The sequence below is a fragment of the Hypanus sabinus genome, chromosome 7 (genome assembly GCF_030144855.1).
Source record: "Hypanus sabinus isolate sHypSab1 chromosome 7, sHypSab1.hap1, whole genome shotgun sequence".
Taxonomy (NCBI): Eukaryota; Metazoa; Chordata; class Chondrichthyes; order Myliobatiformes; family Dasyatidae; genus Hypanus; species Hypanus sabinus.
In genome coordinates this window covers 64,330,721-64,346,606 of record NC_082712.1, presented here as the reverse complement: position 1 = coordinate 64,346,606, position 15,886 = coordinate 64,330,721, and the positions used below count along the sequence as shown (strand labels likewise).

General features: G+C 41.1%; 1 protein-coding gene across 4 annotated transcripts in view; it reads right to left on the bottom strand.

Annotated features, from left to right (window-relative positions):
- snx30 (sorting nexin family member 30) overlaps positions 1 to 15,886 on the bottom strand; it is a 133,477-nt gene that overhangs the window by 98,115 nt on the left and 19,476 nt on the right. Inside the window, exon 1 of one of the 4 annotated variants that reach the window (XM_059974850.1) lies at positions 14,918 to 14,999. The exons of 2 other annotated variants lie outside the window; for them this stretch is intronic. In XM_059974850.1, coding sequence (XP_059830833.1) covers positions 14,918 to 14,941 — 24 coding nt within the window. In that variant the 5' untranslated portion in view covers positions 14,942 to 14,999. Of the gene's footprint in view, positions 1 to 10,982; positions 11,242 to 14,917; positions 15,000 to 15,886 lie in introns of those variants that run through there. One more of the 4 variants, XM_059974847.1, reaches the window with a different exon arrangement.

Here is a 15,886-nt window from a genome sequence, read left to right as displayed (position 1 = left end):
ATAACCCAGACATTTCAGTTACAGAGAACATTACCTCACAGTTAACATTACAGAGAAGCTATTTCATTATAACACTTCAGGGAAGCCATTTTACTATTAGCAGTTAACATTACAGTTAATATTACTGAGAACCCTACAATGGTTTGCAAGGATCTTTGATAAAAATTTTCACATCTATTGGGATTAGGAAAATTGGTCTATAATTCTTACATTCACACAGGTCAATGTAATCAATGTAATTAGTGCTTGTGATAAAGTAGGGGGTAAATTACCCCGCTCTATAGACTCATTGTACATATTCAGCAGTAGTGGAACTAGCTCCTCCACATAGCATTTAAAAAATGTCACTGTAAATCGATCTGGGCCAGGAGCTTTCCAGTAGGTAAGGTCTTAATCATTGATATAATTTCTTCCAATGTTACAGCAGAATCAAGGTATTGTTGTTGTTCTTTCATCAACTCAGGTAACCCTAATGGCCTCAGAAAGCTACCAATTTCTTCCTCACCAGAGTTGGAGGTTGATGTATATAGGTTCTTATAAAAAAACTCTTGGAATACATCATTAATATCTTTAGGTGTCAAAGTATCACCTGTTGCTGGTCTAATAGCTGGGATGATAGATATTGATTCTCTGTTTTATACACCTTGCTAGAAGCTTGCCAGCTTTCTTCCGATTCAAATTGCCTTTTCTTGCCCTGAAAAGCCAAAATTCTACTTTCTGGGATAATATTAGATTGTACTGATATTTTACCCATGTTAGTTCTCTCAAATCTTTGGATGACATCCACTGCTTCAATTTTATCTCAATCTCTTTGATTTTATTTTCTAAGTTTGTAATTTTCTGATTATTCTGTTTTTTTTTAATATAAGTATGTTGAATAGTATGTTCCCCTCAAAACTGCCTTCAGGGCTTCCAGTTTGTCCCTACCGAGGAGACCATAGGTATGTTTATCTCTAAATATTCCTTGATTTGTTGTCTCATAGTTTGCCTAAATATTGATTCTTGCAACAAGGATGAATTAAATCTCCATCTATGGGACTGCATTCTCTTATACTGAGGTACTGTCGCTAGACAAACCCAAGCATTATCTGATATTATAATATCACCAATTGCACATTGAGACGCAGACTGAATAAGTGACTTGGATATAAGGAAATCAATCCTTGTGTATGTTTTATTAACTGCAGAAAAAAAAAGAGTAATCCCTCCCATTGGACAGACAGACATACTTTATTGATCCGAGGGAAATTGGGTTTCGTTACAGCCGCACCAACCAAGAATAGTGAAGAAATATAGCAATATAAAATCATAAATAATTAAATAATAATTTAATCCTGCCAAGTGGAAGTAAGTCCAGGACCAGCCTATTGGCACAGGGTGTCTCACCAATACTCTGGTCCTGGACTTATTTCCACTGGGATTCATAAGGCATCAAACATCCACAAGCCCAAGGGCTTTAAACATTTTTTGCACCATCACAGTGAGTTTTGAGGTTCTATATGACAAGATCTTACTACAGTCGATGAGTGGATGCGTTACCAAATTAAAATCTCCCCCAAGCTCCAATAGAATGTAACTTCCCTTCAAGATCAACAAAAACTCCTGCATCTTCTATACTGGATGCATATATGTTTGCTAAAATAATATGTTGCTTCTGTACTTCTGCCAAAATAATAAGAATTCTCCCTGCTTCAGCTTTGATTTGTTTTTCACATCTAAACTGCAGCCACCTATAAGTGTTATAACACCCCTGCTCTGTAACCATGATCTGTTAAAACTCTCCAGCAGCTTTACTGATTCTTCTGCTGATAAATGTGTTTCCTGTAGAAATGCTACATCCCATTTTTTATCTAAGCTTATTCATTACTTTTCTCTTTTTTATAGGACTTCCCGTTAATATTCCATGTAGTGAAACATTTTATCTGAATTAAGAGAAGTCATAGTTGGGACAAAGAAACAAATACACTACAATATTTTGACACTGACTCATAAACCCCAGTTCAAACTGAAAGGTAACAAAATGGCGCGTAAAACTCTCCTACACGCAACAGTGGCCACAGAACATAGCCAAACGTCCCTTCTACAAAGGATTATGGTCCATGAAACGCCTGGACTAGTTTTAACTCCTCAGAAACTATGCCGGTGCAATTTTACAGTAAACAAAGCACACTTAACAGCATGTCAGCCCTAGTGAGAATAAGGTAGCTTCAGTACAATAATAATAATAGCAAGATTTTTAAAAAATAGCAAACACAACTTGACTCACATCTTGCTCAATTTAACTAGCATAGTTAAACTACCCCATCTCCTCAATAAGTTTTCTTGCTTTACTTGGGCACTCAAAAACTTGAAACCATCCTTAGTCTCTATTCTTAGCTTGGCTGGGTAAAGCAGCACAAAGCTCACATTCCATCCCCAAAGCATCTTATTACATTCTTTAAACTTTCCTCGTTTTACTTGCGAGGGTCTGGAGAAGTCCAGGAAGATCATAACATGATTGTTGTCTCAGGAAAACTTGCCCTTGACCCTCGCCGCTTGCAGCACAAAATCTCGATCCTTTGACCTCAGGAACCTTGCGAGGATAGGCCGAAGCCTATCTCCGGTATTGGGTCTAGGGCCCAGCGCTCTGTGTGCGCGTTCTATTTCAAGCTTTTCCTCTCGATCGCCGATAAGCTCTGAGACTAGCTTATCCATGAATGCGACGATATACTGCCCCCCTTTTCTCTCTGGAATGCCGATGAATCATAGATTGTTGCACCGATTACAGTTCTCCATGTCCTCCGGTTTATCTGTTAGCTGGTCAATATCCACTTTGGTAACCAATGGGTTGACTTCTCGTTCCCTATCTGCCGCTTCTAGATAGTCAACTTGCTTCTCGACATCTGCAAGCATGGTCATCAGCGAAGACAACTTTGACTCCACTAACGATATAGATCAACATACATCTTCAAGGCCTAACAGGTCGTCCGAGATTTTTTTCAAAGCTGCATATACGTCAGCCAAGTCATGACTCACCTCTTGTTGGTCTCCATCAGACGATGGACCTCTGCCATTTTGATCAGAGGCCGTCTGCCCGGAGCACTACAACCTCAAATGTCTAATATCTCCAGAAGCCTTCGTTTTAAGTTGTTTTGACATCTTACACAGACAGTAACACTTTAGAGCTGCAACAGTGATAAAATAGCGAGTGAAAGCAAATTTTTAAAGAATAATTATATACCACTGGCGTGGAGCACTGTTCTAAGCAGCCATCTCTGTCATTGTGTCACATGATTTTAGCTTCTTAAACTTTACATTCACTTTTCCTTCTTGACCAAATTTACTAACCTTCTCAACAAGGTTTACTTTCCCAACTTTGTCCTTGCTTCTTACTGAAACATACCTGTTCTGTACTCTGTGGAGTTGGTCTCTTAATGCCATCTGTGGACTAGCCTAAAAAATTGCTGTTTCCAATTAACACTCTCTAGCTCCTGCCTAATACTCCTGTAACTTGTCCTGCTCCAATTAAATACTCTCCCATAAGGCCCATATTTATCCTCATCTATAGCCATCTTAAAACTTAAAAAGGAGTTGTGATCACAGTTCCCCAACTGTTCTCCCTACGAAAGTCACCTAGACAGGCTCATTTCCCCCATACCAGGTCCAGTATGGACCTCCTCTCATGGACTTTGTATTAATTAATAAACCCTTCTAGATGCAAGTAACAAATTCTGCCCCACCTAAAACTCTGAGCTAAGGAGATCTATCTATGTTACACAAGTTGAAGTTGCTCATCAGCCACCCTGATGTTTTTACACTTTTCCCTGATCTGCCTGCCTATCTGCTCCCCAGTACCCTATGGCTATTAGGAGATCCGATACCCCAGTGACAAGGTGGAGATGTGTCTCTACCAAAGGAGGTTTAAGATGCTCCTTCCCTCTGCTAGCCTGCAGGTCACCCTTGGGCAAGTTGAATTGCCTGCTTAGTCCCTCAGTCAAGTGAAGCCATGGCTGCATGTACAACTGGTACATACCACAAGTCCTGGTTATGTAACCACTGACACCAGGCAGACACTGCCCAGAGGGGAACAATGGCAAACCACTTTTGTAGAAAAGTTTGCCAAGAACAAACATGGTTGCAACCATGATTGCTCATGCCATATGACACAGCTGGAGAAGGTGACGTGTATCCCAAGTGATTGTAGCTTTCTTATTTTTGAGCTCTACCCATATAGATTCAGTAGGTGAGACATCCATTACATTCTGTTTGCAGTTATAATATTGTCACTGATTAACTCTCTCCCCCGTTACCTCCCTCATCTTTTCTAAATGATAAAAATATTAGAGCATCTATTCCTGTCCTTCTCTCAACCAAGTCTCTTTTCTGGACATATCAAACATACCCAAATCAAAAGCCATGGATGAACTAGGAGATCCATAGTCTGCTGAGGTCTAGATCACTGGCATTCAAGACCAGTGATCCAAAAAGTAAACAGGCGGCTATCTCAAGAGTGAAAAAAACAATTCCGATTGAGGTTAGAGACAGAATTGGATGCCTGTCAGCTCTGGCAGGGTTTGCAGGCCATCGCTTCCTACAAATCTAAAGCCCAACATCATGGAAGGTTGTGATGCTTCATTCCCAGATGACCTCAATACCTTTTATGCACGCTTTGAAAGGGAGAATAAAACTGCACTTATGCAAATCCCTGCAGCATCTAGTGACCCTTTGATCTGTCTCAGAGGACATCAGAACATCCTTCAAGAATGCAAGCCCTCACAAGGAGTCAGGCCCTGATGGTACTTGGTACAGCTCTGAAAATCTGTACCAGCCAACTGGTGGGAGTGTTCAAGGACATCTTCAATTTCTCACTGCTGTAGCTGGAGGTTCCCACCTGCTTCAAAAGGGCAACAATCATACCCGTGTCCAAAAAGAGCAGAATGAGCTGCCTCAATGCTCATCACCCAGTGGCACTCACATCTACTACAAAGTACTTTCAAGGGTGGTCATAGCTAGAATCAACCCTTGCCTAAGCAAAGACTTCAACCCCTTGAAATCTGCCTTTCACAACAACAGGTCTACATCAGATGCAACCTCACTGGCTCTCCACATAGCTTTGGATCACCTGGGTGGTAGAAATTCTTGCGTCAGGCTCCAGTTTGTTGACAACAACTCAGCATTCAACACAATCATATCCTCAATTCTAATCAAAAAGCTCAACACCTGGGCCTCTGTGCCTTCTTCTGCAATTGGATCCTTGACTTCCTCACCAAGAGACCATATGCAATGCACAACAGAAATAACGTCTCCTCGCTGACAATCAACATTGCCGCAAATTAAGAATGTGAACTTAGCCCATTGATATACTGTCTCTATATCCATGACTGTGTGGCTGGGCACAGCTCAAATGTCATCTAAAAAGTTGCCAATAAATATTATTGGCATAATTTCAGATGGTGATGAAGCATCGTACAGGAGAAAGATAGATAAGCTGGTTGAATGTATCATAGTAACAACCTTGCACTCAACATCAGTAAGGCTTAGACTTGATTGTGGACTTCAGGAAGGACAAGTCAAGAGATCAGAAGTGGAAAGGGGGGAGCAGTTTCAAGTTCCTGAGGGTCAACATCTATGAGAATCTATTCTGTGACACTGATGCAATCACATTGGTAAAGGCAGCATAACAGCAGATCTATTTCCATAAAGAGCTTGAGGAGAATTGGTAAGTCAGAGACACTAACTTCTACTGATGTACCATGGAGAGCATTCTAACTGGCTGCACCACTGTCTGTATGGGGGTGGGGGAAGGGTCACTGCATAGGATTGGACGAAGTTGCAAAAAGTTGTAAACTCAGTCAACTCCATCATGAGCACTAGCCTCCCCAGCATCTACGTCACCTTCAAAAACATGATGCCTCCAAAAGGCAGCATTTATCATTTATGACCCCCATCACCCAGGATATGACCTCTTCTCATTGCTACCATCATGATGATACAGAAGCCTGAAGACACTCAACACGTCAAGAACAGCTTCTTCCTCTCCACATCAGATTTCTGAATGGACAATGAACCCATGAACACTTCCTCAGAATTTATATTTTCCTCTCTTTGCACCATTTAATTTATTGTTATATACACACACTTTCCTGTAATTTAGAGTTTTAATTACTATGTTTTGCAACGTACTGCTGTCGCTAAACAAATTTCACAACATATACCGGTGATGTTAAACCCGACTTCTGATTTGGATAATGGCCCTTGATAACGAAGACCAAAATTTGTTAACATTACAAGTTGATGACCTTCAATTAGAATTGGCCAGTTCTAACATAAAACAGTCAGGATGATGGGGGTGGGAGGAAGGAGGAGGGAGTGAAGTAAGAGTCACTGAGAAAAATCATAGCAAAAATCTGCTTTCCTGTTTCCTCAGAGTGGAAGGCAAAGACAATTACACTGAAAATGTGACGGTTCTAATGTGACAGCAGTCTACACCCCGCCTCAGACAGATGAAGTTTGCACTTAATGAACTGTACTGCGGTCAATAGTCTTGAAACTGGAATACCAAAAGCCCTCTCATCATTGCTAGTGACTCCAAATAGGCCAACTTCAAGAGCATTATCAAAATACAAGCCGATCCCCAAACACATTCCACCACTACTGTATTAAAAAAATGACCACTTCTGTCCACGATAAACCAGACCACAGGTTGCGCTGCTACTTCCAGTGTACAAACAGAAACTTAAACAGAAGCATCCAGTGCAGAATCATACAGTGATGTCTGAGGAAACAGATGAGCTTCTACATGATAACTGGTCCATGTTCAAAGACTCAGCTGTCAGCCTAGAAGAGTACGGCACCACCATCGTCAGTAAGTCTGCTGAGAACTGTGCAAAGAGGACAGTCAATGGGGTCAACTCTTCATTTTAACAAGAAAAACACACTACAGGAGTCCCCCGTTTTTCAAACATTCGCTCTACATCACCTCGCTGTTACGAAAGACCTATATTAGTTACCTGTTTTCGCTCACAGAAGGTGTTTTCACTGTTACGAAAAAAGGCAGCGCCCACCCGAGCAGCCAAGCTCCTCCCCTGGAATTGCATTCTAGCCGGCATTGCTTAAACACATGCCTATGAGCATCTGTGCTTTATGTCTATTTATTTTGCGCATCCATTAGCAAGATGAGTTCTAAGGTATTAGAAAAGCCTAAAAGAGCACATAAGGGTGTTACACTTAGCGTAACACTAGACATAATTAAGTGTTTTGTTTGTGGTGAACGAAGTAAGGATATAGTGAGTTTGGCAAAAGGTGTGTGGAAGTTGATGAAGATGTTGAAGAGGTTTTGGCATCACATGACCAAGAACTGAGAGATGAAGAGGAAAGGATAACAATTGAAGCCGAATGCAGTAGCAAATGGCCCAAAAGTGAAGTTGTCCAGGAACTGAATGTGAAGCAATTGCGTGAGATTTTCGCTGCGATTGACAACTACAATGATTGCAGAAAAGTATGATTTTAATTTTGAAGGGTACATAGGTTTAGGGCATATTTGCAGGATGGTTTGAGTGCTTACAAAGAACTATATGATAGAAAAATGCGCAAGGCTAAACAGTCAAGCATACTGTTGTTTTACAAGCCTTCCACATCAGCCACAGCAGACATAGAAGAAGGTGACCTGCCTGCCCTGATGGAAACAGACCACAATGAGATAACACCCAAGTCTCCTATACCTCCCACCATGCCAACTTCCGGCGACTCAGCCTAACATACCATCATCAGTGTGCTCACTGTCTTCCCGATTCCAGTAGTAAAACTACACCGGGCGTACATTATTTCTACTTTATTTAGACTGTGGATTTTTGTGTTACCTGGTAGCTTCATAGCTTAAAGGTTACTGGAAGGAGTGCTTCTGCCGAGAGCGCTTGCGTGAGATTTTCGCTGCAGTGGACAGTGCTGCAATAATTGCAGAAAAGTATCCCTACATTATATAGGCTGTGTATTTATCAGATCATTCCTGCTTTTACTATCTGTTATTTTAGGTCTTGTGTGTTATTTGGCATGATTTGGTATGTTATTTTTTGGGTCTGCGAACTCTCACAAATTTTTCCCATATAAATAAATGGTAATTGCTTCTTCACTTTACAACATTCTGGCTTACAAACCATTTCGTAGGAACGAATAGGGGGGAAATCTGTATTTGAAATGTGAACTTTTGCAGTACACCCATCCTATACTGCAACATGATTACACAAAAAAATTCAGAAACTTAAACCATCCCTAGATGCAAGTTGATTTACAATAATAATCAGCCTGGTACAATGACATTAATTAATATTGTGGTTGCTGTCTGGCACATGCTTCAACCATAAATATCTCATCTGAGTTTTCAAATTCACACATTCTCAATCATTTTATGCTCCAAATCATAGTCTTCTGAGATGCACAAACACCATTTCCTGAAGTTATTATCTGAAATCTACCACTATGACATTGCAGAAAGCATAGCAGAACACACAACAGTGCTTCAACAAAAGCATTATCCAGCCATTGGATTGAAGTACATTTGAAAATTCTCCTAACATTTGGTGGTTGGAAATGAGAGATGATGAACTAAACAGTAATAAATTCAATTAAAATGATTTGAAAAATTAATCCATTATATTCAGCATCTTTACACCTACATCTTTGCTACAACAGATAAAACAAAAAATAGAAACTTTGCAAGAACAGATACAATTTAAAAACTCAAAAATCAAGATTAGAGAACAAGATAAAATGCCATTGCAAAATTTAACTTTTACCTGTATTAATCATGATGAAATTCCTGCAAAATTTTAAAAATAACCCAATGAAAACTATCTTGCTAAAAGCACTTTTACAAAGAATTCATTACCTACCAACATATATAATGTATTATTTGTACTATTCAATAAAGCACTGAGGTGGAAGCAACATCCTAACCAGAAACATTTTGATGATAGGCTTCCCAAAAGCACAATTTGCATTTCAAATTGAAAACTTTACTCATTAATGGCCAATAGCCAGATACTCGTTATTCAAAATAAATTACAAATACATTGTATTGCTCACCTCTATACAGGATAGAAGCAGCAGCCAAGAAGGATGCAATGGGCACTTATTGTTCAGTATGGACAGTATATGGTCTCTCACACCAGAAGATTCAAGTTTATGTCCCATTCAATGATCCCACAATTTAGACTGATGCACTCAATACTCAACTGTCAGAGACTCCAGCATGATATTAAAATCAAATGCGCTATCCAGCTAACCTGAAAGTCCTTTTTGAATAACAGAATCCTTCTCTACTCCTGGGTCAAAATCTATCTGTCAATCAACATCACAAAAACAATCAGATGAAAGGAAATGAAACCAAAAACATCAGCTGCTCTTTCCTCAGAGGATGCTTGGTAATTTTAAATTACTGCACAGGATATGGCTAGCACAGGCAAGAACAATAATTATCATTCATTCACAAAATGATAGCCTGACAAGAAGGGGCTGTTGATTTTTGGCACCTTCTGCTTACATTTCAGATTTTCAATTTTTTTGTTTGCAGGAGCTTCCTGTGCATAAACTAATTGTATGCAAGACTGGCTATAGGGTCAAATGCTATCACATTTAGGTCATGGTCATAAACTTCTATCCCCCAACTCCATTGAAATGAGCACAAAAATCTGGGCTCACAATTCCAATCAAAATGCTGTCAGAGGAGATAACTTTGCCAAACTTCCCTTCCAGGTGGATGAAATGCAGCAGGATTTTTAATGTGCTTATTCTGATGTCCTGAACAATATTTAATCCTCATTCAGCAACACAAAATGCAGATTACCTGGTAACAAATGCAACACTAACAAAGTACTGGAGGAGCTCAGTAGGTCAGGCCACATCTATAGAAAGAAATGAGCAGTCGATGTTTCAGGCCCAGAACTTTCAAGGGGACTAGAAAAAAGTGAGGCAGAAACTAGAATGAAAATATGGGGTTGGGGGAGGGGGGAGAAGAGAAGGAGAGATACACAAGCTGGCAGGTGACAAGTGAATCCAGCTGAGAGCCACCTCTCACCTGGACTCACCAATCATTAGCCCCTTCTCACCTGGATTGTGTATGCTGCTCCAGATTTCCAGCATCTGCAGTCTCTCGCGACCCTTATCTTGATGTTTACAGGTCCATTTCATATTCAAATCAGCTAATGTTTCAGACATTATATGCAGCAACAATATTTCAAAATTACTTCATCTGCTTTAACACTCTGGGATATTCAAGTAGATACAAAAGAAATCCCAAACTTTTCTATAAGTGCCCATCAGTTTCTCTTAAAAATACCCCTACCCTGCCTGCAAAGCAACCCATGATGGAAATGGACTTGCAAATTTAAAAAACACAGAGATAAACTGGTGTGAACTCTACAGATAGAGTCCAACTTCAGGAGAGACGATGACATTTTGAGATGACACCAACGAAGAAATTGAACACCAAAGTTCTCTGGAAGCAAACATCCTAAGAGTCACATTTCCCACCTCAACCACTACCTGTAGCATTAACTAACGATTTACCACCATTACACCTATTTACTAAGTTACCTCACACACCTCCAATGCCCCACTTCATCACTCACCCCATCTCCCTCACAAACCCCATAAACACACCATACCCTCACCCATGTCACCTGACACACCTAGCTCCCTAGCCACAATCCTTTCATTCACCCGTCATTCACAACCACTCTCCCCACCCTCCCTTGTACAGAGCACCCTTATCCACTTCACTCCCACTCACAGCCCCTCTCCACCCTCCCTCTCGGCGGATCATCCTCTGCTCACAGCCCCCACCCGCTTCTGTTCCCCTTACAACAACCCACACTCACCTCACAGCCCCACCCCCAGATCACAGCACCCAGTCCCCTCAGTGTTACCCGCCACTGCAACCCCCAATCCCCACCACAGAACCCACTTCCCCACCCCTCACACCACAGTTCCCACCTCCCCACCCCCACCTTGTCCCCCGCTGCCGCTGTCGTGTCGGGTCCGGACGACAGCAGTTCTTCGGCCGACAACGGGTGCGAAACGTCGCAAATGGATCTTGGGCCCGAGGAGGGCAACGCTTTGCACATCACACTCATGGCGCCCGAATCGTCGCCTTCTCCTCCCGTCGCTCCGTCCTCTACCCGAGCTTCTGCTACTGCCAGCACCTCCATTTAAAAAAACAGCAGCCTAGATCCTCCCCACAACCCGTACCACCACCACTGCGCATGTCAGGACTCGCCCCTCACGCTGCAATACCAGGTTTCCCCTGCTAGGAGGCGCTGCCACCGGTGATTGCATCGACTGCGTCCGCATTTGTTGCTCACTGGTGCCCGACCTTTCCCCTACTCAATCTCGCCGTGTTGTAGATACCAGCTGTACCAATTAAACCACTGGGATATGATATTCTCCAGCACCAGGTAGCACTGCATTAGGGGAACATCACTATCAAATCACAACCAGTTCCTGCATTATAACTCAGCAAGGATCAGAATCAAGTTTATTATTACCGGCATGTGACATGAAATTTGTTAACTTAGCAGCAGAAGTACAATGCAATACACAATATAGAAAAAAAAACCATTTACAGTATACATATATTAAATAGATTAAAAATTGTGCAAAAACAGAAATTCTATATATTAAAAATGTGAGGCAGTATCCAAGGGTTCAATGTCCATTTATTAATCCGATGGCAGAGGGGAAGAAGCTGTTCCTGAATCACTGACTGTGTGCTTTCAGGCTTCTGTACCTCCTACCCGATGGTTACAATGAGAAAAAGACATTTGGCTTTCTGGTTAGGAAGTCGAGAATCCAATTGCAGAGGGAGGTACAGAGGTCCAGGTTCTGCCACTTCTCAATCAGGATTCTGGGAATGATGGTATTAAATGCTGAGCTATAGTCAATGAACAGCATCCTGACAGAGGTGTTTGTGTTGTCCAGGTGGTCTAAAGCTGTGTGAAGAGCCACTGAGATTGCGTCTGCCATTGACCTATTGTAGCGATAGACAAATTACAATGGGTCCAGGTCCTTGCTGAGGCAGGAGTTCAGTCCAGTCATGACCAACCTCTCAAAGCATTTCATCACTGTAGACGTGAGTGCTACCGGGCGATAGTCATTAAAGCAGCTCACATTATTCTTCTGAGACACTGATATAATTGTTGTCTTTTTGAAGCAAGTTGGAACTTCTGCCCATAGCAGTGAGAGGTTGAAAGCACACTTGAATACTCCCGCCAATTGGTTGGCACAGGTTTTCAGAGCCCCCAGGCTCTGGTCCATTGGGACTTTCCACCTTGTAAGGGTTAACTCTCTTTACTCGGCCTCGGAGACAGAGTTCACAAGGTCATCGGATGCAACAGGGATCTTCACAGCTGTAGTGGTATTGTCCCTTTCAAAGCGGGCATAGAAAGCATTGAGTTCATCTGGTAGTGAAGCATCCTGCCATTCATGCTACTGGGCTTCACTTTGTAGGAAGTAATGTCTTGCAAACCCTGCCAGGGTTATTGTGCATCCGATGTCACCTCCAAACCTCATTCAAAATTGTCTCTTCACCCTTGAAATAGCTTTCCACAAATCATAGTCTTCTGGTACAGGCCTGGGTTGCCAGACTTGAATGCCACAGATCTAGCCTTCAGCAGATGACGTACCTCCTGGTTCATCCATAGCGTTTGGTTTGGGAATGTACAGTAAGTCTTTGTAGGCACACACTCATCCACACAGGTTTTAATGAAGTCAATAACAACTGCAGCATACTCATCCAGGTTCAAAGATGAATCCCTGAATACAGTCCAATCCACCAATTCAAAGCAGTCCTGGTTAAAGTCTGGTTAAAATCTCTCAAAACAATGGTGAAAGCATTAGGGTGTGCAGTTTTGTGCTTGTTGATCCCATTGCTCAGATCATCTAAAGCCTGATTGACATTGGCCTGAGGTGGAATGTATACTGCTACCAAAATAGTCAAGCTATAGTCATTATTATAATGCATAATGTCAAAGAAGAACAGGTTGCAAAAATGCAGAAGACTTGGTTGGGCAGCATCTGAGTCGAGAGAAATAGTTAACCATTCAGGTCAGTGGCCATCAGAATAAGGAAAACCTCAGAAAACAAACATATGACAGAAAAAGCAACATTGTTGGTAGGATGGAAACCAAGAGAGACAGAGTGATAACTACAGCGTTGGTGCTGACTAAGAAAGGGTTTGCAAACTGAAACTGAACTGACTGGAGCAGGTGTAGATAGAATGAGATGAATGAAAAGATTAGACAAGGGAGGAAATATAAAGTTAGGGAACTCAGCATTTGCTGGAAATAAACAAGGGAGAATACTAGAAATACCCAGTAGGTGAGGCATAAGAAATAATGGATGCAATGGGCCATTTGGCCTCTTAGTTCTGCATCACCTTTGGCAAGATCATGGCATAACTTCATCTCAGCAACCTTTTTTCTTTCCTGTCCCCAAATCCATTGATCTTGTTATATCCAGAAATTTATTAACATCAGTTCTGAGTCTTCTCAAACCCCTGGAAATGAGAATGTAAAGGATTTGCACCATTGGAAAGAAGAAATTTCTCCTTAACATATGACATTCTAATTGGCCTAATTCTACCTTCGACACAATCCCTTAGATTTACATTCCTTAGCCTCGGAATACATCCTTCCCGTATCAACTCCGTCAATCTTCCTTAGAATTTCAAAATCAAAGTCAGATTTATTGTCATGCGCGCAAGTACATGTATGCACAGATGGAACGAAAGACATACTTGCAGCAACATCACAGGTAGGCAGCATTATATAAATTCACAAGAAAAACATATATTACGCATAAATACAATTTTCACAAGAAAGAACAGAATTAGAACATCAAAAATGAAGTCCAATATAGTGCAAAGTAATCAAAGTAGTCATATTTTAATTAGTAATAGAGTTCTTAAAATCTACTGATTAGGGTTGCATTGGTTGTTTAAAAATCAGCATGGTTGAAGGGCAGTTGTTCTGGAACCTGATGGTGTGGCGTTTCAGGCTTCTGTACTTCTTGCCCAGTGGTAGCTGTGAGAAGGTGGCATTGATGACCAAGACCATGGGGAACACTACTGATGGATGTTACCTTCTTGAGGCAGCACTTCCTGTAGATAACTACCAATGGTGGGGAGAGATGTGCCTGTGTTCTATTGGTACTAAGTCCATTACTTTCTGCGGCTTCTTATATTCCTGTTCATTTGAATTGCTGTATCTGACAATGGTGCAACTAGTCAAACACTTGCAACAGTACATCTGTAGAAGTTTGTTAGAGCCTAAGCTCCTTAACCACCTAAGAAAGTAAAGACACAGGCACACTTTCCTCGCGATTGCATCTTTGTACTGGGCCCAGGACGAGCCATCCGACATGTTAACACCCAGGATATTAAAGCTGTTGACTCTCTCCACTGCTGATCCAACAATGTAGATTGGAGTATGCTCACCATCCTTCCCCTTTTGAAGTCAACCATTAACTTTTTGGTTTAACTCTCACGTTCTTCGAAGCACTAGAGAATAGTGGCCTCGTCTATTGAATGTCCTTCTCATATAACAAAATGTATCATCCCAGAACTAACCTGGTGAATCTTCACTTCCCTCCCTCGACAGCAAGTAAATCCAAAATTGTGTACATTAGTCCAGATGTGGTCTCAACAAGGCCTTATAGAATAGTGGTAAGACATCTTCTCTCAAATCTTCTTAAAATGAAGGTCAGCAAACCATGTACCTCACTAAGTGCCTGCTGTACTTGTATGTCAACCATGTGTGACCTCCCAGATCCGTTTAAATATTCACATTCCCCAATCTTTCAACATTTAAAAATGAATAAATATTACTTTTTCCATGACCTCAACTTGCCATAGTACTATCTCATCACTATTCACCATGCCACTTACTTTTAAAACCTGGAAACTTTTCATTTGATTCCTTCAGACAGGTAATTGATAGAGATTCTGAATAGTTGGGACCCAAGAACTAATCTCTTTGGTACCCCACTATTCAAAGCCAGCCAACCTGAAAAAAAAATCCAGTTATTTTGATTTCTTGTTTTCTTTTGGTTAATCAATACACAGCTCTACATTGTCTTCAATTTTCTCAGCATCCTGAGTGGGACCTTGTCAAAAGCCTTCTGAAAATTCAGACTAGTTCCTCTTCATCTATCTCACTAAAGAAATAAATAGCTTCATTTTATTTCTGTATATTTAAATTACATTTACAAGCTAGCTATCCTGTTGAGCAAGTGCGATAGTTAGCCAACTATTCCTTTATTTTCAAGGAACTCAGATAGATTAATAAAACATGAACAAAAATAAAATAAAAACACAAAATGCTGGTAAAACTCAGCAGGCCAGACAGCATCTATGGGAGGAGGCAGTGACGACGTTTCGGGCTGAAACCCTTCATCAGGAGTGAAGTAACATGGGATGGTCGAGGGGGAATAAGAAGTCGGGGGGAGGGATGAAGTAGAGAGCTGGGAAGTGATAGGCTGAAGGGAAATGGGGTAGGGGGAAAGGTGGAGAATTATGGGAAATTTCTGGCTCTCTACTTCATCCCTCCCACCACTTCTTATCCCCCCCTCGACCATCCCATGTAACTTCACTCCTGATGAAGGGTTTCTGCCCGAAGTGTTGTCACTACCTCCTCCCATAGATGCTGTCTGGTCTGCTGAGTTCTGCCAGCATTTTGTGTTTTTATTTATTTCCAGCATCTGCAGATTCACTCGTGTTGCCTAATAAAACATGACTTCATTTTATAAATCCAAATGACTCTCTGTAGTTTTAAAAGCTAAGTAATAACAACTGAACTTTTTCAATATGCTTCACAAATAATATTTTCTTAATATTTAAGTGAATTAAAAATTTGAA